General features: G+C 49.6%; 7 protein-coding genes across 7 annotated transcripts; 3 read left to right on the top strand and 4 right to left on the bottom strand.

The window, feature by feature from the left end:
- Nucleotides 1-70: 70 nt before the first annotated feature.
- On the bottom strand, nucleotides 71-1,956 carry MCH1 (putative monocarboxylate transporter mch1; the record flags this gene model as incomplete). The annotated part of the gene is made up of 2 exons (XM_064897858.1): nucleotides 71-1,682; nucleotides 1,739-1,956. The coding sequence occupies 2 exons, from the start codon at nucleotides 1,954-1,956 to the stop codon at nucleotides 71-73; spliced, it is 1,830 nt and encodes a 609-aa protein (XP_064756808.1).
- A 758-nt stretch (nucleotides 1,957-2,714) lies between these two features.
- On the bottom strand, nucleotides 2,715-5,495 carry RPN1 (proteasome regulatory particle base subunit; the record flags this gene model as incomplete). The annotated part of the gene is made up of 2 exons (XM_064897859.1): nucleotides 2,715-2,741; nucleotides 2,793-5,495. The coding sequence occupies 2 exons, from the start codon at nucleotides 5,493-5,495 to the stop codon at nucleotides 2,715-2,717; spliced, it is 2,730 nt and encodes a 909-aa protein (XP_064756809.1).
- Nucleotides 5,496-5,923: 428 nt separating this feature from the next.
- Nucleotides 5,924-6,974, top strand: MRP20 (mitochondrial 54S ribosomal protein YmL41; the record flags this gene model as incomplete). The annotated part of the gene is made up of 2 exons (XM_064897860.1): nucleotides 5,924-6,630; nucleotides 6,689-6,974. 2 exons carry the CDS (start codon nucleotides 5,924-5,926, stop codon nucleotides 6,972-6,974), a joined length of 993 nt encoding a protein of 330 aa, XP_064756810.1.
- Nucleotides 6,975-7,544: 570 nt separating this feature from the next.
- On the bottom strand, nucleotides 7,545-10,426 carry LTR64_003505 (uncharacterized protein; the record flags this gene model as incomplete). Its single annotated transcript, XM_064897861.1, has 2 exons — nucleotides 7,545-10,322; nucleotides 10,379-10,426. 2 exons carry the CDS (start codon nucleotides 10,424-10,426, stop codon nucleotides 7,545-7,547), a joined length of 2,826 nt encoding a protein of 941 aa, XP_064756811.1.
- Nucleotides 10,427-10,936: 510 nt separating this feature from the next.
- Nucleotides 10,937-12,038, top strand: HEM3 (porphobilinogen deaminase; the record flags this gene model as incomplete). The annotated part of the gene is made up of 2 exons (XM_064897862.1): nucleotides 10,937-11,246; nucleotides 11,293-12,038. The coding sequence occupies 2 exons, from the start codon at nucleotides 10,937-10,939 to the stop codon at nucleotides 12,036-12,038; spliced, it is 1,056 nt and encodes a 351-aa protein (XP_064756812.1).
- Nucleotides 12,039-12,718: 680 nt separating this feature from the next.
- TAP42 (Type 2A phosphatase-associated protein 42) lies at nucleotides 12,719-13,801 on the bottom strand (the record flags this gene model as incomplete). Its single annotated transcript, XM_064897863.1, has 1 exon — nucleotides 12,719-13,801. One exon carries the CDS (start codon nucleotides 13,799-13,801, stop codon nucleotides 12,719-12,721), a length of 1,083 nt encoding a protein of 360 aa, XP_064756813.1.
- A 568-nt stretch (nucleotides 13,802-14,369) lies between these two features.
- PPM2 (tRNA methyltransferase ppm2) lies at nucleotides 14,370-17,787 on the top strand (the record flags this gene model as incomplete). The annotated part of the gene is made up of 2 exons (XM_064897864.1): nucleotides 14,370-14,674; nucleotides 14,727-17,787. The coding sequence occupies 2 exons, from the start codon at nucleotides 14,370-14,372 to the stop codon at nucleotides 17,785-17,787; spliced, it is 3,366 nt and encodes a 1,121-aa protein (XP_064756814.1).
- Nucleotides 17,788-19,061: the final 1,274 nt, after the last annotated feature.

Here is a 19,061-nt window from a genome sequence, read left to right on the forward strand (position 1 = left end):
CTAACATCCTTCCTGAATGCCCGCTGACCTCCCCCCAATCACAACTACCAAAAAAATACATACCCACGAACTAAACCATCACACTCCTCCTCCTCCAAGCCCTCCAAGCAAAAGACCACAAAACAATCGCAACCGCCACACTCAACGTACACCCCACAGCCCAATACCCATAACACCCATACCCCTTACACTCTCCCTCCCCACTCTTGTTATCATCCCTCTGCGCCCCCTGACTATAAAACGCCGAGTAAACAATGGACCAAATCGCCGCCCCACCCGCAGGCATCATAGCAACAACCCCCCAATTCGTAGCAAAATTCTCAGCACCCCAGACCACAGAGATAATAATTGGTACTAAGGAAAAAGCTGCGCCGTATCCGAGGCCAAGGAGAGCGGAGGAGAGGAGGAACCAGGAGGGATTCTGGGGCACGATTTGCGGAATGGCGAGGAAGAGGAAGCTGAGGAGGAGGAGGCAGGCTGATGGGAGGAGGAGGACGAGACGGCTAAAGTGAAATCTTGTTGTGGGTGGGGCGTCGGGGTTTGAGGGTGGAGCGAAGAGGTCGGAGAGGGTGCCTGTGAAGAGACGGGCGAATGTCGAGGTTAGGGCGATGATGCTTACGTGCGTTGCTGCTGAGCCTGCGGGAGGATCGAGTTCGGGGTTGTGGGAGTAGTATTTGGCTGGGGTTAGGGTGGGGATGATGGTTCCGACGTTGTTGATGTAAGCTTCGCCGGGACCTGCGAGGAGGAGAAAGCCTGCGGCGAGCAGGTACATGGTTCTGTCGGTCAGGAAGGAATGAGTTGCGTGGTTGAGGAGCCAGACTTTCTTTTGAGCAGCTAGTTCTGGTTCTGTGATCTGCTTTGTGAGTAGGAGGGATTGTGTCAGATTCTCGATCGAATTGGAGTCGCCATCCTCAGACAGCGGACCTGTAGGTGACGATTCTTCGCTATCAGGCTGATTGTGCGAATGATGGTCATTGCCATTGGGTATAGTTCCATAAGTGCTCTGGTTACGTGAAGGGGCTGGTCTGAAGAAGTCGCTGTGTTCCAGTAGCCCTGATCTTTCCATGTTCTCAATTTCCCTCTCAATAAGTTCTTCCTCATCCACGATCCTCAGAGCCAGTGCACCAAGGAGACCCACTCCGATAAGTAAGCCAGCTAGAAAGATGAAGTAGCGGTACACATCCACAGGGCCCTTCCTTCCGTCGGGTAATTTCTTGTATAACAGATTAGCGCCTATTTGAGACTGCCACATCCCTGACAAGCCAAATGCAGCTATAGGTACAGCCAACATGAAGCCTCTGTATTTGGCCTGGGCAAAGTTCTTGGCGCAGGTCGCGACAGAACAGAGGTACAGGCAGCTCGTGCCAGCACCCACTCCAACGAACGCCAGGACCATGAAGCCAAACGGATAGCCATTTCCTCCTTTTACGCTATCTGGTGGTGGCCCAGCACGATAGACAACAGCAGCTAGGATGTAGCCAAAGCCGAATAGACCAGCTGCCAACAGTGCTAGCGGTTGAGGAGAGTAGCGATCACAGAGAAATCCAAATAGTGGTACGGGTAGGTACATGGCAAGCTCGGCCGTGATAGAGACGGCATTGACTCGATATTGTGTGTAGTGGAGGTCGGTCAGGAATCGAGGACCATATAAAGAGAATCCTGTAATCGAGCCGGCACAGAGGCTGCGCGTACTGTCAGTAAGTGCTTGAGTCGAGGTGTCTAGAGCAGATGCGCCTACCAGCATAGAACAGCAACGGTGAAGCTAGCTATCCTTGTAACCTGCCTCCTCATGCGCCTCCTATCTCGGTCGATGATACCCTGTGCAACCTCATTCATGAAGCTCACATCGTCGTCTAGGAGACTTCTATCGTGAGAGGTGTGACTTCGTACACTCCGCTGAGGATCGAATTCACGAGCATCGATCTGCTGCTCGCTAGGTGGTGGGTGTGGTGGCATGTCGATAGTGGTTTCGCGTTACATCTGAGGTTAGTACTGTCTGCAGCGACGGAATTGTCAGCTAACATATATGCTTGATATCCATGATAGTAAGTGGTGCCTGATACAACAGCAGCAAGTCGAACACGTCTGAGGGCCTGCCACGCGACCTACCGGAGTTTCACAGAGCCAATGATGCAATGCATTCGGCTGTTCCCGCCCGAACGCCGAGACACGTGGGCAACCATCACCTCTGGTGCTACTCCTAGACAAGGCACGATTGTTGGGGGAGCTTCGAAGCCTGTAGATAATCACGAGGAGAATGCTACTACTGCCATGGTTGGATGACACATCGCTCGATGGCTCTCTCAATGCTTGACAATACAGATCTATGTGTTTGGTCGAAGATCCACAGCCGACTCTACCACTTTCGTCTCAACCATAAGATGAGTGCCCAAACTGCACAGCGGTCGGATATCATGTCCGTTCACTCCTTCGACATAACAAGCGAAACGTGAACTTTCCATCTAGTCCGGCACCAGATACTCCAGCAACGAGTCAATACTAATATCAAGTGCGTCAATGCCTCGTCCCAAGCTTCGATAGACTATGTCCTCCAGCGCCGTTCATGCGAACTGTATCACGGGGTTCTCTGCTCTTGATATTGACAAAGGTTCCAGGGGTTCCCGTATGGCCATTGAGCTGGCACGGGTGAATGCCAGGACAGACTTAAGCATCTCCCGTGCAGTTCTGTCGGATCTGGGTGAGTAAGGACATCTCTATTTGTTGTCTTCAAACTCGGGATTCTGTTACGCTGTCAGTAATGCTTCTCTGCCGATGGTCTGTGATACGCTTACCTTTTTTACTATCACAAGCCCTTCAAGGTTTGCCGCGAGTGAAATATACTCGTCGTCTTCCAATTCCGCTCGCTCACCATGTGCAAGTAGCACTGGCGTGGACTGTGTCTGCCAACCAGTTATTGTCTTTGGTCGACCTGCTTGTCCTACTACGTCCACTGCTTGTCCGACTCGAACATTTACCGTCACCGGTTCGAGGTCCTCATTCAGGGTGACCAGGAATCTTGGGAACATGGCTGTAACAAGGAAGTATAACAGATAATGCGCCTCAGCAAGCACGAATTGCTTGGCGTCGATAAGTGATACCAACACAGTCAACAGTCCTGCAGATGCGACTCGTGATAGGACTTGTCTGTCTGTGTGGAAAGGATTGACCGTCATAGTACCCTTGCCCATATGCAGCAGACCTTGTGCTACGCGAACCATAAACAGCGAGTTCTGATCTCTGTGATAGTAACTTGCAAGCGACCTCAAGAGCTGCGCCAGCCGAGCGTTGTTGGTGCCCGCTCCGACCAGACCCATGGCGAAAATGGCATTGATAGCGACGTCGTTGTCGTTGTCGTGTGAGTATCTCGACAAAGTGTCATAGATCTTCATTTGCGGGTTGCTTGGACTTATCAGGCCCATGGCAAGGGGCACTGCTTTTCGGATATTGGACTCTCCATAGTGCATAAGGTGGCCGAATTGTCGCAAGATCATGTCCTGACCCACGTCTTCACCCATGGCAATCAGTGACAAACCGAGCACTGCATATGATTGCACAAGCTGATCGCCTTTGTTCTCATCCTTGTCCTCGATATGATCGTTACAAATGTGTAGTAGCTCTTGAATCTTAAGCACTGCGCCAGTACCTGCCCAGGCACATACAGATGCAAGGGTGGCAGTCGGCTTGGCCATTGGGTGCTCGATAGCTTTCAGGATATCAAGAATCACGTCGACCTCTTCTTGTCGACCAAAGTACAGTAAAGCAAGACCGAGTGCCATGAACCGTGCCCATTTGTCTTTGAGCTGATTCTGTCGATCCTCGTCCATCATCTGGGTTGCAATAGCTTCAGCGACCTGATGGTTTCCAGAACCCACAAATATCATGCCCAGGGCAACAGCTGCCATTGCTGAAAGAGACATGTCCAGACTGCTGTCCTCAATAATCGGCAGTAAAAAGTCAAGAAGGTCATCACGAGCAGATCCAGCATATGCTAAACCCAGACCCATCATGGCGGCTATCCTCATCTGTGGCCTTCCACTCTGTAGTACGTCGTCTTCGGCAAGCAGCGACATAACAGGATCAGATTCTATCTTGACCCCAGCACTGGAAATGCCGTAAGCAAGGAGAGCACCTTCTTTAACCTCATTTACCGTGCTCTGACCATACTTGTCGATTGTGTCAAGGCCAGTTTCGACATCCCACTGCAGGAGCATACCCAGTGATGCGGTCGCAGAGATCATACCATCATCTTTAGTCTTCCACACATAGGACGTCTCGTTCTCAGGAACCAGCATGAGCTTATCTTGACCAAAACCGACGTTGACAAACGCGTTCACGAATGAATTGGCCAGGTTGCCTTTAGCCGAGTCCGCAGCAGGACCAGCGTTCCTGCCAGATTCGAGATGTGTTTTGTATATGTCCTCGGGAGTTTTGGGGTCGAGGATATTGAGCTCATGGGCGAGATGCTTGAAGTATCGAGGTAGGTCTGTGTTTCCCAAACAACTAGCGACTTGTTCCTCGGCAGGGTTGTCTGTGGGTACTTCGAGGGTAATGCGCTGTCGTGCACACATGAACGCTAATTGTTTCTTCATGGCCATATCCTCCGCTTCATCCATGGTCTCTTGGATCAAGTCCATTTCGTTAAGACGGATTGCAATGAGCATAGCCTGCGCGAGTTTGCCATATTTGATATAGATTGCGTGTATTGTTTTCAGGAAATTCAGATCTTCAGGGTACGTCAGAAGAGTGACCATGCTAGACATATACAGGCAGGTTCTTGAGTAGGTGTTGACATCTAAGAACTTCTGGATCTCCTCAATCATTTCCAATTCACTTAGCAAATCAACAGCATCTGCCTCGGCGTTGTGCTTAATAAAATAGGGCACGAGAGACATGGCGAGGGTGGTGAGATCCTGCACATCTCCATCAGCCTCTTGTCGTTTTTCATATTCCTTGCCAATTTCCAGCGATAGATGACGGATGTATTCGTGACCCCAGGAACCCAGCTCTTCCTCAGAAGCCTTTGATAATAACCTCCACTTGAGTGTTTGTAGGTCCTCCTCGTCACCATATGTCATTCCTAGAACCGACAACATATCAGCGAGAGAGTCTCGATCCGCTCCAGGAGGCCATTTTTCGTATAAGCTGGCGAGCTCGTCAAAATGAGGTCTCAGAAATTTCAGAGGTTTCGGCACGGCGGTCATGGAGGAGGTGGATGTTTTGATGTACTCTTTTATGGTGTCCATTGAGGGTTTGTATAGGGATTTGTCGTCCTCCTTCAGACGCTCAACCAGCATTTCCAGGTCGTCCTTCAGCTGTCTATCCTCTTCATTCAGCTCATCGTCGCCTACGGGGGCATCCTCCTTGGTGCCGTTCTCTTTGAGTTTGCCATCTTTATCATGTATGGGTAGCGACTTCTCGCCATTAGGTTGTGCTTTTTCGTCTGCTTTGGCTTTGCCCTTCTCAGCAGCAGTTGGCTTCTTGTCGTCCTTCGCCATTGCTGGATATTGGTTCAAGCACTAAACACGATTGAGTTGATAGACGAGTTGCGCTGTTTCTTGTCTGAGCACTAAAGAACGAAAGAGTGTATATAACACAAATTGGGAAGGCGATCGAATATGCCACTGAATCGCCGTATAGGATTTAGAGTGGTAGTCACGGTCAATAATGTTTGAGAGCGGCCAGGCATGAGAAGCAGGCGCGTCACCGATTGAGCGGACTTTCAAATGGCTCAGGCATTCAGGCATAAGCACTTCCGCAGTCGCTCCACTCGGATTTCTATCGAGACAAGATGCGTCGAAGAGGCAGATGAAGAGTGCTACGGCACATCAACAACATATCGATACATCGTCGCGCCGAAGAAAATACGTCGTCGAAACCTCCATGTCATTAGATCAGTAGTACAAGCTCCGCACCTACAACCACGATGCCGCGCGGTGCGATACCAACACGAGTTCTGCCAAAGCTCTCATCACTTCAGCAACGTCCAACAGTCAAAGTATTCAGGAAACCCAAGAAGAGTAACGAACAAGTCGCTGCCGACGAAAAAGATTCAGGAACCATATACAGGAGAGGCGCGCCTCTCTTCAATGCCAAACGTATAATAGAAGGCTCTGGTGCTGCATCTACACAATCCATCAGGAAACTCAAGGCAGATCCATTTGACCAGTCCTGGCGCAAAGACGTTTCCGAAGATGTCTTACAATTCGTCGATGACATGGAAGTTCAGGGCACCAAGCTACTACCAGAGGAACTACTACAGCTGATCAGAGATCCCGCAAAGTATTTCAGCAGACCACAACACGTTCCTGAGTGTCTCAGGCAGCAGGTCTATTTCCCTAATTTCTCTGTATGCATCAAACGCAACAAGCATCTGAGCCCCTATTATGCACAGTTCCAGGTCCCATTATGGTTCAACAAGCTCGACCTGAAAGCTTATCTCAAAGACCTTTACAATGTTGATACCGTACACATCAGATCCTGGGTCACCCACGTACGGCCTGTAAGGCAAGACGTTCTTAACAAATTCAGCCTGGCAGCATACAAACAATCACCAGCCAAGAAGGAAATGATAGCTCAGCTCGTCGACCCTTTCGTTTGGCCCGTAGCACCAGAAGATATCGACCGAACTCCGTAAGCCCCATGATTCCCCATCTCGACTCAATTCCCCTACTAACACGATCTTCTCCAGATTCTCGACCCAGCAATTCCAGGACGTAGCCAAAGTACAAGAGGACGAGAGCAAGAAAACCTCCGACCTGTTCAATAGTATGCTCGACAGGAAACACAGAAAATCCATTGCAACGCAGGCTCAAGAAATGCTCCAAGGCAAGATTGCCTGGGGTCCAACATGGCAGCAACTCGCCGAGACACGTCGTGCGATGGCGGGCGCAGCCGATACATTACCTCCTTCTCATTCTCCTCCTCCACCTCCTGCTGCTCCTAAGCGCACTCAAGAGTCGGGTATTAGCAGATAACATTCAGTTTCAAGAGCGGGCAGATGATCGCGCTGTGGGCGTGGTTATGTTCAAGATATGGCTTTCGGAAGCGCCGATACCAACGCCATTGAAACACTTCACCACAGTATCGTGCTCGACCAATGGCCCAGTCATAGCCGTATCAACCGCAGCCACTGTCCCGGTGATAGCCATGGAAACTCTCTCCATGCATGTTGGGACGCGAATCACTCGACGTGGAGTTAAAGCAGGCTCATTTCTACGGAATATTTCGCAACAGCACTGTTTGCTGGCGAAATGAATGATATATTGCTGGTCTATACTAAAGAGGATGAACGTTATGTAGAACAAGACATCGTCGATCCATTACGACTAGACGAATCGAAATCGACTCGCTTATATGTCACTCCAAGTCAGGGTCGGGACAATTATGTAGTAATGAAGAGTTGAAAGGCTTAGACATTGTATATACCGTGTAAAAACATTCGGACCACCAAAAATGGCAGATTGGCTACAATATTCTCAAATGTCCATCTTGACCTCATAGGTCTGTCGCTCCTATACAGAAATTATCTGCCGTCATTATCTCAATTACAATCTACTCTCCATATACCCATTGTGCTCCTGCGCCCACGCGCTCTCAGGCCAAATAGTCCTCAGCGCATCATAGATATGCTTGACATATACCACCTCAAGCCTGTTCTCACCCTGCAGCACCTCAGTCGGCACATCCTTGACATCCTTGCGGTTGTGGTGCGGTACCAACACGGTTCGCACACCCGCGCGATGTGCGCCGATCAATTTCTCCTTGATGCCTCCGACGGGCATTACTCGTCCTCTCAGACTGACTTCACCGGTCATGGCGATCTGCGGTGGGACAGCTTTGCCTGAGAAGAGGGAGATGAGTGCGATGGTGTGGGCTAGGCCGGCGGACGGACCGTCTTTTGGTATTGCGCCAGAGGGGCAGTGGACGTGAATGGCGCGCTTCTTCATGATGTTTTCGTCGGGTTGGTTGGTGAGGCCGAGCTCGTAGGCATGAGCCTTGACCCAGGAAAGTGCCACTTCGACACTTTCTTTGAGGACATCGCCTAGCTTGCCTGTGAGCTGGACGCGTCCGTCACCAGGCATATCAGCTACCTCAATGAAGAGGATGCTGCCTTGTCCCAGTGAGGAGTAGGCCACAAGTCCTGTGACGACACCTGGTCGGGATTGTGTGTCGGCTATCTCCTCTTCAAACTTCTCAATGCCGAGTATGTCTTCTAGCTCATCGGTCTTGACGAGAGGGTTGTATGTTACTGTCTGTTCGGAGGTGTCGTCTTGAGACTCCGCATATTGTACGGCCTTGTAACGGCAAATGCTGCCTAGCTCGCGCTCGAGATTACGAACTCCTGATTCTCGAGTATAGGATGTGATCACTGCATCGACGACATCGTCAGGCATCGCCAACTTGTCCAGCTCAAGCCCATTTGTGCGAATCTGCTTGGGAATGAGATGCTGCTTTGCGATATGACGCTTCTCGATTGTCGTGTATCCTGGTAACTGTATCGTCTCCATTCTATCCAATAGAGGTGGTGGGATAGTTTCCAAAGTATTAGCCGTAGCAATGAACAATACTTTACTGAGATCGATAGGGATGTTAACGTAGTGGTCGTTGAAGGTGTAGTTCTGCTCTGGATCCAGAACTTCGAGCATAGCGGCTGACGGGTCACCGTGGAAATTTGAGGTGCCGACTTTGTCTATTTCGTCGAGAAGGATGACTGGGTTTGCCACACCAACCTTCTTGAGTCCACTAACGATCAGACCTGGCATAGCCGCGACGTAGGTCCTCCTATGACCACGAATCTCAGCCTCGTCTCTGACACCTCCCAGGGAGATACGATGAAATTTGCGACCGAGGGCCATGGCGACTGAACGTGCAAGAGAGGTCTTTCCAACACCAGGAGGGCCGACGAGCAATAGAATAGGTGCTTTGTCGACCATCTTTTTCGACTTGAGCACGTGCAGCTTCGCCTCAGCAGAATCTCGCTCTTCTGACGGTATTGGCTCAACTTGCTCTTCTTGGCCCTCGGTGGCTTCCTGGTCGTTCTTTTCGTCTTCCTTCTTGTCGAGCTTCTCTGTCGGCATTGCCAGCTGCTTAGTAAGTGTCTCGATCTGCTTGTCAAGCGGAGCGTTGCGTACTTGCTTCATGCGCAATACGGCCAGATACTCGATTAGCCTCTTCTTAACCTTCTCTAGACCGTAATGGTCATCGTCGAGCTGCTTTCGTGCTCTCTTGATAGTGTCTTGTCCAAGCTGATCGTCGGTTGTCTTAGTCCAGGGTATCTCAGCAAGATTCTCAAGGTATGTTCTGCAAACGCCATACTCTGCCATGGATGGGTGCATTTTCTTCAGTCTCCTCAGCTCGCGAGTGGCAATCTTCTGTGCTTCTGGAGATAAGCCAGCATCGTCGAGCTTCTTCTTGAGTTCGTCCAACTCATTCTCCTCAGCATTATCGTCATCACCTCCCATGCTCGGCATACCAGGAAGGCCGGACACGTTTCCACCCTGTCTTCTAGATAGGGCGGCCTTCTGCTGATCGGTCAGGTTGGTGATGTCTATCATGCCATTGGTTGGGATTGTGGTTGAGGTAATGGAAATTGTCTTGATATTGCCGTTAATACCTTGAACCTGTTTGTTCAGTAGCTCAAGAACTTTCTCTATCCTCTCTTTGACGTTAAGAATAGCCAAGATGCGCAACTTGTCTTCGAAGCTTGCATCTAGCAGGTCTGTGATGAAGTCGGCAAGTTGACCTGCTTGGCCTACATCTTTCTTTGCGATGAACAGTTCGAAACGTCGCATCAGAAGTGGCGAGAATGTGGTGGCGCCAGGTCTGAAGAAGGAAGCAAGTCGCAGGACGGTAAGGAGTTCCCGCGACCGTTGCTTGAGGAGCGAGAAACTCTTGCGCAGCTCAGTATCCTTGAGGTCAGATACCTCATCTTCGTAGAAAGTGACTTCAGCCTCGAAATATGGCCGTTCGTGGGTGACTTTGTCTATTCGAAAGCGCTGTACACCTTCAACTTGGATGAAAGGCTCGTTCTGTCCTTGAACACCGACAATCTTGGCCAATGTTCCGAACCTGAACAATTCGTCTTTTCTTGCCTTGCCTGGATCAGCCTCCTCCCTACTGGTCTCAGAGGCGCTCTCTTTTTCTTTGCTATCCAAGAGCTCTTTCCCATCTGGACTTAGATAGGTCGATCGCATAGGTACACATCCTATCGGCAAGTTGACGATAGCGGATCGTGATCGGGCGCCACGGCTGAGCGCAGTAGAAAGGATGACTGGTATATCGGGTCTATTGGCTGATATCCTGATTGCAGTGCCAGGGTATAACTAGACCTTGTCAGCATGGAAAAAGAGCACTAGGAGTTGCCACCAGGTGAACTTACCACTACATCCTGAGGGAGTGGTATCAGTGGTATCGTTGCCTTTGCCATCTTTGTGACTATCTGGCGGATTAGGTGAGAAGGATGAAACACGACACGAGATATCAACTGTTCAATATGCCATCCAAGATGTGGCGATCTGAGAAATGAGCAGTGATATGTATGGACTCTATGGAATCTACTCGACTAACGCCCCCCAGGCTCGAGTGACGGCAATGATGCCGAGGCTGCTGTATTCCGTCATGCTTGTCAGAGCCAACGGGATGTTCCGGCCATTTTCTATATAAGCAGCGATAGAATTCAGCACGTGATCTATAGGTCGTGCCTCTGAGCATCAACTTGAGGCTTGATCGAGGGAGACAATGTAGATTTACAGAACCCATAACGGATGAATGATACGAATTATTTTTGAAATGCACTGTTCCAGTCTGCCTTCCGGTCATTCCTTCGCATTGGTAAGATCTCGAGTGAGGATAGCCAATTGACTGCCTCAGGCATAAAGCACACCATCGCACGGAAATCGAAATTTATACACACCACCACGCAGTTGCTCTCTACATAATGTCCACAATTTCTGTCGCGGCAGGTGCTGAGGCGCCTCATCCCGAGGATGCCGCAAGGTCGGGACATACATACAATGTCGGAACCAGGAAATCGAAACTTGCTCTGAAACAGACTGAGCTAGTGCTGACCGAGACCGTAAAAGCCTTTCCCAAGTATGTTTTCGCGGTCAAGGCGAAAGACACTGCAGCGGGAGATATTGACAAAGTTACTCCCTTCAAGGATATGCCAGTCAAGAACATTTGGACCCACGAGTTAGAAACACTGATGGTAGAAGGGGATCTCGACTTTCTGGTCCATTCTCTCAAAGGTAGGATATGTACCATATGTGCAGAGTCAAAGTTAACCTTGTACAGACGTACCCACGCAGTTACCGTCAAATTGCGAGATTGGTGCTACACTGGCCCGAGAGGATCCACGAGATGCGTTTGTGATCAAGGCAGGTAGGGATCATTGTAGAATACAGGATCTTCCATCTGGCTCGGTTGTTGGCACTTCCTCCATTCGAAGAACTGCACAAATCGCAATGGTATATCCTCATCTGGTCGTCAAGGATCTGAGAGGAAATATAGGTACTCGTCTAAACAAACTAGATGCCGAAGATAGTCCTTTTGATGCGATCATCCTCGCTGCTGCAGGTCTCATCAGAATTGACTTGTCGCATAGAATATCGCAATTTCTCGACTCGAAGAACGGAAACATGCTCCACGCTGTCGGACAAGGTGCGATCGGTATCGAGAATCGTTCAGATGATTCGAAAGTGAAGGAAATTATCACAAAGATCAACCACCTGCCAACGTTCTACTCCACCATTGCAGAGAGAAGTTTGCTGAGAACCATTGAGGGAGGATGTAGCGCCCCACTGGGCATCGAAACAACATGGATTGGCCACGATCGTCTTCAACTGAAGGCTGTTGTGATCAGTCTCAACGGCAAGGAATTCGCCGAAGTTGAGATGGTGGAGCAAGTAACGAACGTACAGGAAGCGGAAGAGATGGGCCAGACAGGTGCCACGGAAATCTTACAGCGTGGTGCTGACAGGATTCTGGCTGAGATTAAGGCAAAGAGACCCACCACGGTAACTGATCTAGAGGAGACTTGATACGTTCTGTCATCGAGTCGACCACATTATCTAAATCAAGAGAATCACTACAGCGCCCTCATCTCCACGGTTCGGAAGGCAACCAAGGATCCGTGCCTCCATCAACACTCAAGATACGAGCAAGAGTGTCCGAAAACTTGTTGAAGTCCCACAATCTATTGCTCAGGCATGAACTCGACTCGAGAAACTCAGCCAACGGAAGCTAACTTGAGCATACGATATCGCGTTAATTCGGCCCATCATGCTCGCAAAGCACTGAAGCTGCGATCGTCCTGCATACGCATACGCAGATCTAGCCGGAATGCAGGTTTGTTGAACAGGGGTGACCTATACAGGACAGCCATTTCATGCTCGGCAAATTATGCGTCCCTAAACCTCGACACGGCGCGACACCTCCAAGACTTGCAGAAACACAAGAGGCCTAGCGCATGCGTTTCAGGCAGACAGCACCAAAGTCGCGGGATAAACTCTAGCGAGTATGTCGATATCGTCTCGTGTGAGATACACCGCACACCACGAGGAGTCACTGCAGCGAGCTTTCCTGAAAAAAAAAAAAAAAAAAGAGGCATGGCTGTTACGAAGTCTTAGTCAGAATGATGATAAAGGACCAAGTGTGGCAAGCGCAATCTCCGAGTCTAGAAGAGTTGTTTAAACGTTATAGAACACCAAAACCATCCGTTTCATCCTCTGTTTATCGTGTTTCCTGCTCCCTTAGGATTTGCTTCAACGAACTCATCCCATTCTCTTGCCTTCATGGTAGCTGCATCTTGTGCTGCAACATTGTCCTCATCCACTTCAGGTCTTTGCTCACTTTGCGGCCCACCACCCTCAATAATACCTCCTCTCTTTCGTTCTTCTTCGAGATATTCATCTATACTCATCGTCGGCAGACTGTGCCCAGGTCTAAAAACGCCCTTACGCAAGTCTGTTCTTTGGGACGTTATTGTAAATGGTTGCAAAGGTCGCCCCGACGCGTCCAGAATCCCTCGATGAGGTCGAGCGGCATTGAGTAGCTCGGGGGAGTCAAGACGGTCAGAGTACAGCTGCCCATTGTGCATGCCGTTGCGTCGATCTCTGTTATCATTGGCTGGATGCATTGGACGATCGGGATCAGGTTGCTGTGGCACCAATGCTAATATTTGCCGCTCCTGACTGATCATATCCAGAGCCTGAAAAGCCTGGTACACGTATAGATTCAGCTCGGCCAAATAAAGGTTCCGCAAAACCTCATCGTCAACATTCAAGGACTGAGATTGTTCTCGCAGAAGCTGTAAACGTGCCTTGAGTTCCTTTTCCTCCTGGAAGCGCCTGATTTTCGTGTTGCGCTTAGCCTCCATACCTGCTGTCTCTGGAACGATACGAAACGTGCGAGGACCGTCCTTGTAGGCTTCTAGGAGCTTTTTACTAGCCGCCCGAAGGAGAGAATATTCGTCCAACCGAGTGACAACCCTTTCGAACATCTGACTGGCTTCATCGAGCTGGACCTTGCGATCTGTGGGAGAATAAGACCTCATAGTGAGCTCGGCAAGGAGATAGTCGATCCCTAGATATCGTATGTCGGACGTGGAAACATCATCAATGTCTTCATTCGAGCTGAAAAGTGCCAGTCGATCCACGAGTTGTGAACATTGCTGGAGAGTGGATAGACAGGATGCTAGAAGTGCTTTAAAATCGTCTGAGCGTGGATCGAGATTATCAAGGTCGTTCTGATCACTTTTCGCCTGCTTGAAGAGATCGCTGAGAGAGGCTTCGCTTTCTGCCATGTTGAACGTGGTCGTTGTCTGAACCAGCGTCCCACTTTCGAAGCCCTTAAGGTCAACGAAGAGATTGCTGAACTGGTCTCTGAAGTTCTCACAAATACCAACACAAAAGAGCCTTCTGCTCAATGTACCGAAGTGATCTTGAACTGCAAGTCGATTTGTGTGATACTGGTTGTTGCTGCTAGTGGCAAAGCGAAGGGATGACTAAGCGATATTCTCGTCGCCAGAATTTTCACGTGGTTAGCGCGGCCCGTGAACATGACTCTTTCCGACTACCCAAGTTGTTCTCACGAACACACGAGTACGTGAACAACGTGATGATGCTAATGCCATCGAAGAAGTTGGGAGTCATGTCACCCTAACTTTGATGCGCGAGTCGGGGAGTGGTGGTAATCTCTGCACTTCATCTCACCTCTACCACTTCAGTCATTTTGTCTTCTTATAGGTTTAGATTTCTGTCAAATCTGAACAGTAGCACTGAATGTTGTACTCTTCAACGACTTTGCAACACTGTCTAGGCTGACTAATATTTCTTCTGAGTTGCCCTCAACCATCGCACCGATATCCAATGATGACGTCCCCTACCAATGGCGTTCCGCCAGGTATGGTCGTTGACGACGAGATACAGATCGAGAAGAACGCCGGTCTTGTCATGGCTACTAACAACAGCAGTATAGTCTCGAAAAGGAGCGTGGAAAAGCTATACCTCCCAGAACCCCACTTTTTCCGATATTTCGTGAAGAAGCCCATCAGAAGGGCACCAACCATAAACCGTGGATACTGGCTACGAATGCGTGCTATCGACTGGGTCGTCAAACAATTTCTCGAGAAGCCCTCGCAACAAGGCAAGGTGGTGATTAATCTTGGGTGTGGCTAGTATGTGAGCATTTCCTGATCTCTAGTAGGAGGACGCACTGACTTATTGAAGCGACCCACTACCATTTCAATGGCTCGCGAGAGATCCAACGCTATGCGCAAATACAAAATTCATCGACGTGGATTACGAACTTCTCATGGAGACTAAAAGGAATATTATTCGGGATACAGCCAAGATAAAAGACCTTCTTCATCCTCTTAATGCCGATGCAAGTGGGAAGGATCGCTCGATCTTGTTTGACAGCGAGGAGTACGCAGCTGTTGGTTGCGATCTGAGGAATCTGCCTCGACTCGGAAGATTGCTGCGCAACGTAGTCGATATCGAGAACTGCCTTGTGCTGTGCGTTGCAGAGGTATCAATTACCTACATGCAGACCGAAGCAGCTGATGCTTTGATAGCTTGGAGCTCGGGCTTGTCCTCAGATGTCACCTTCTGCTTACTTGAACAGTGTAGCCCTGATCAGATGGACAATCCCTTTACGATGACGATGCTTAAGCATTTCGCTAAGCTAGGAACCCCTCTACGTTCAGTGCTCGAATACCCAGGTCAACATACACAGACACAACGATTCAAGGCAGCAGGCTTTACTCAAATCGACTACAACAACCTATGGGAACTCTGGTCAGATCCTCGATTCCTTTCTCCTTCTCAGCGTGTTGCGCTTGACCAAGTCGAACCTTTCGATGAATGGGAAGAATTCGCTCTCTTTGCTTCCCATTACTGTCTGGTTGTAGCACACAACCAGGAAGACCCGTTTCTTGTCGAACGACCACGCTCGAGACGGGATTCGACCATTAGTCTTTCGTCTGATATTTCGGCCCGAACCTCTTCGCCTCCCAGGCTAGATAAAGAATGGTTCGGACTTCACTACAACAAAGAGCCTGGCGACATGTGCCAGCGACATCATGGTTCGGCATACATGATCCCTGATCAGGACGCTATTGGAGTACATGGTGGGGTGGGAACTCGTTCACGACTGGCAACCACGGCTGTTGTAAGACCTATCACTAACAAGGACGGACCACCTGTTGTACTACCACTAGAAATTGGAGCTCGTTGTTGTCATACCATCACCCCTCTCGATAGCGGCCAGAATCTACTAGTGGGCGGACGTGGCTCTCCAACATCAGTTTACAAAGATTGTTGGCTTCAGACCGGACAGGTCTGGGAGCGAGTACACGATCTGCCAGAGCCTCGCTATCGTCACAGAGTTGTACCAGTTGTCTTGCCTGACAATAGTAGCGGAGCTATCTGCTTAGGTGGTAAGATGGACCCTTGCATCGTGGCGTCTGATATCCTGTTGTGGGAACCTACCAAAGGTTGGCGAGTGTTGCGCGTGAAAGGTCCAGATCCCGTGCCTCGCTTCGGAGCCCTATTCTTACGCCTTGGCTATAATCATGGTCTGCTCTCTGGAGGCATGAGACAAGACGGTGTAATTTGTCAGGGTCTGTTCCGTTGGAGACTGCGCATCAGGAACAACGAAATCGTATACATTGACTTTCGCACATCCAAAGCGCTTGACGCAAGTGCCGGAACATGGCCATACTTTGCAAGATTTGGCCCTTCTTACAGCATTCAACGGGATGAGGTGCTGATGATTGGTGGCATTGCAAAGTCTGGTTGCATACCTAAACCCTACGAGATCATGTCGATGATCGGCTGCTTTTCCAATTACAAAGACGCCGAGTCAGAACTACCTCTTAGAGTTGTCTGTGTCAACCCACCCAGAGACCCCAATTGTCCACGACCCTTTCTTGTGGGACACTCAACCCATCGAACACGCTCTGGCCTCTCTATAACGTTAGGAGGTGGCGCTACGTGCTTCAGCTTCGGAAACTACTTCAATACCGGTATCTGGATTCTGTACGACCGCGAAGCTGGGCTTCCTACGGATTGGACAACGGTACTATCGATAGCAGCGTCGATGCCTACCACAAAAGAGAAGCCTGCTGCTACAATTATGGCCAATCAAGCAGTCTTCGAGAATGTCCAACAGACTGAGATCCAGTCTTCGGAGCAATTTGCAAACGTGGTCAGGTACAACGAACCAAGATTGCTCAGTAACTTGGACTTTGGACCATGTGTGCAGAAGTGGTCGCCGCCCTACCTGCAGGACGCCATCTCTAGCGAGCGTACCGTTGTTGTTCACGATGCATGCAAATCTCGGATGAACTTCCAACGGAAAGACTTCACATACAAGAACATGTCCTGGAGTCAGTTCCTCACGAGACTAGCTGACGAAGACTCTCATCTGTACTTACGCTCACTTGCAGCAGCTAATCCCTCCTCAATGCCGGCTGATCTTTGGACAGATTTTCCAGAGATTGCAGCTGACTTCGTGGTTCCTACCCCACTTGCAGATGTGAAAGCAGATATACATTCTTCACCACTGAGAATATCTAACGACATCAATATGTGGCTACATTACGATGTTATGGCTAACGTACTATTCCAAATCCATGGGCTGAAGAAGTTGATATTGTTCCCACCACAAGATCTACTAAGGCTTCAGTTCCCTCCTGGCTCTACCACGAGTCAGCTAGAACTGTTCAACAGCACACAACGTGGGAAAGAGTACGACTTCTTCGCCCCGCAAAATACCAGTCCGATTGTTGCTATCCTGAAGCCGGGTGATGCATTGTTTATCCCTCCACTGTGGGCTCACACTGGTGTCTCACTACCTGATCCTCACTTGCCACATTCAAAGGTCAACATGACAGGTCCTTTACCCTCACACCTATCAGATGGCACGCATGGATCTCAAGGCGACGATTCCACAAGCGCAGCATCAAACGGCGAACAACCAGTGACAGAGCCAGCATTCGCTGGAAATGAATTTCTCAATATCGCGGTAAACATGTTCTTCCGCAACCTGCCACAGTCTTCGTACGCAGCAGGTCGCGATGTGTATGGCAATCGAGATCTCGCATGCTATGAAGATGGTCGAAGGATGGCAGAAAAGCTAGTCAGCAAGTTCAAGAATAGCCATCAGCAGGGGTCGCCCTCGGAACGGCTGACAGGTGCTTCTTTGGACTGGATTCCAAAAGATATTAGGAAGATATATCTGTTGCGGATAGCACGAGAGATCGAAGAACAAGCTGAAGCGTTATAACACGTGACGTACATAGTAGGTGCATGCAGCAACGTGAGAACCAAACTACAACTGGAGTACAACATGCACTTCATACGCGCAGTCAGTGGTAGTTCCATTGATTATATCCGAAATCGTGAGCCTGCTGCACAACACGTGCCTGTATCCGTTGCATACGCTTGTTCAAAGCTCGGTACTATGCTATTAAGTAAATTCACCTAGCCCAGATTCATGGCGCAGATCACGGCTTGCAGAAATGCTGAAACACACACCATGTTCGTGTTGAGTTCTGAACTTATGGCTTCGTTTATTCTCTGACAGTCTGGATCAACTTCTCTGCTTGCCAATATGCAGCGACCACACCAACGCCGCGATCGTTCTGTCTATTCATGGAATGCATCGACGATTGCATTCAATGGATAAAGGTAGAGATCGGGAGAATCGAAGGGATATCTTTGCCGTAACTTTGAAGAGGGGCCAGTCTGGGCAGAAAGATCTGAGTTCAGTCGGTTCAGTGAAGGGCTGACGGAAAAGGAAATAATGCATGAAGGAGCTGGGAGGAGCGAGGGTCGTGCTGAAGAGATGCCGCTATAGTGGAGACTTACCCCTCGGTCTCCAATCCCCGCAGACGATCCAACGACTCTGACACACTTGCGCTGCAAGTTCCTGCAAGTCCTGCACGCCACATTCGCTCGAGATCAGAACCCATGCATCACTCTGCGCATCATCCCTCTTGTCAACGACAACTTCGTCTAGCTCAAACGTTGATGTCTGTGCTACTCCAGGATCTGCTTCGCAACTCGTGTCCAATGCTGTTAGAACTTTAGCTCCATTGAAGCCAGTGCATCAGCCCCACTTACCTGCTGTATTCTACACGGAGCCACCATGCTCGCGCCTGCTGCTTCCGCTTTGTGTCTGTCCGGAATATGTGAGGAAATCCCAACCTGTGGCACTTGCACTTCCACATCGCTCCTTCTTGACCTCATTCGAGTTCTACAACCTCGGACAGTATATACAGTAGAGCGTATATTGCCTGCACTTGTCCAAGTCACGTTGCTTCTCTTCAGTATTTGAGTTGGGCATCAAGACGTTTGTGCAGTAGAAGGACACACGACCACCTCGAACAGCATACTCCTGAAGTACAATTTCGGTTCCCCGCTCATGTATGAGGCAATTTAAATCGTGCTAGAGGAGCAGTTGCTCTTCTTGTGAAGCATACAGCATTACTAGCACGACCAGTTTGTGGATGAAGCATTGATAATCTCATTGCCGATCACAAGCTTTCCAACAAGCAT

Source organism: Lithohypha guttulata (genome assembly GCF_036872675.1).
Source record: "Lithohypha guttulata strain CCFEE 5908 chromosome Unknown scaffold_2, whole genome shotgun sequence".
Classification (NCBI taxonomy): Eukaryota; Fungi; Ascomycota; class Eurotiomycetes; order Chaetothyriales; family Trichomeriaceae; genus Lithohypha; species Lithohypha guttulata.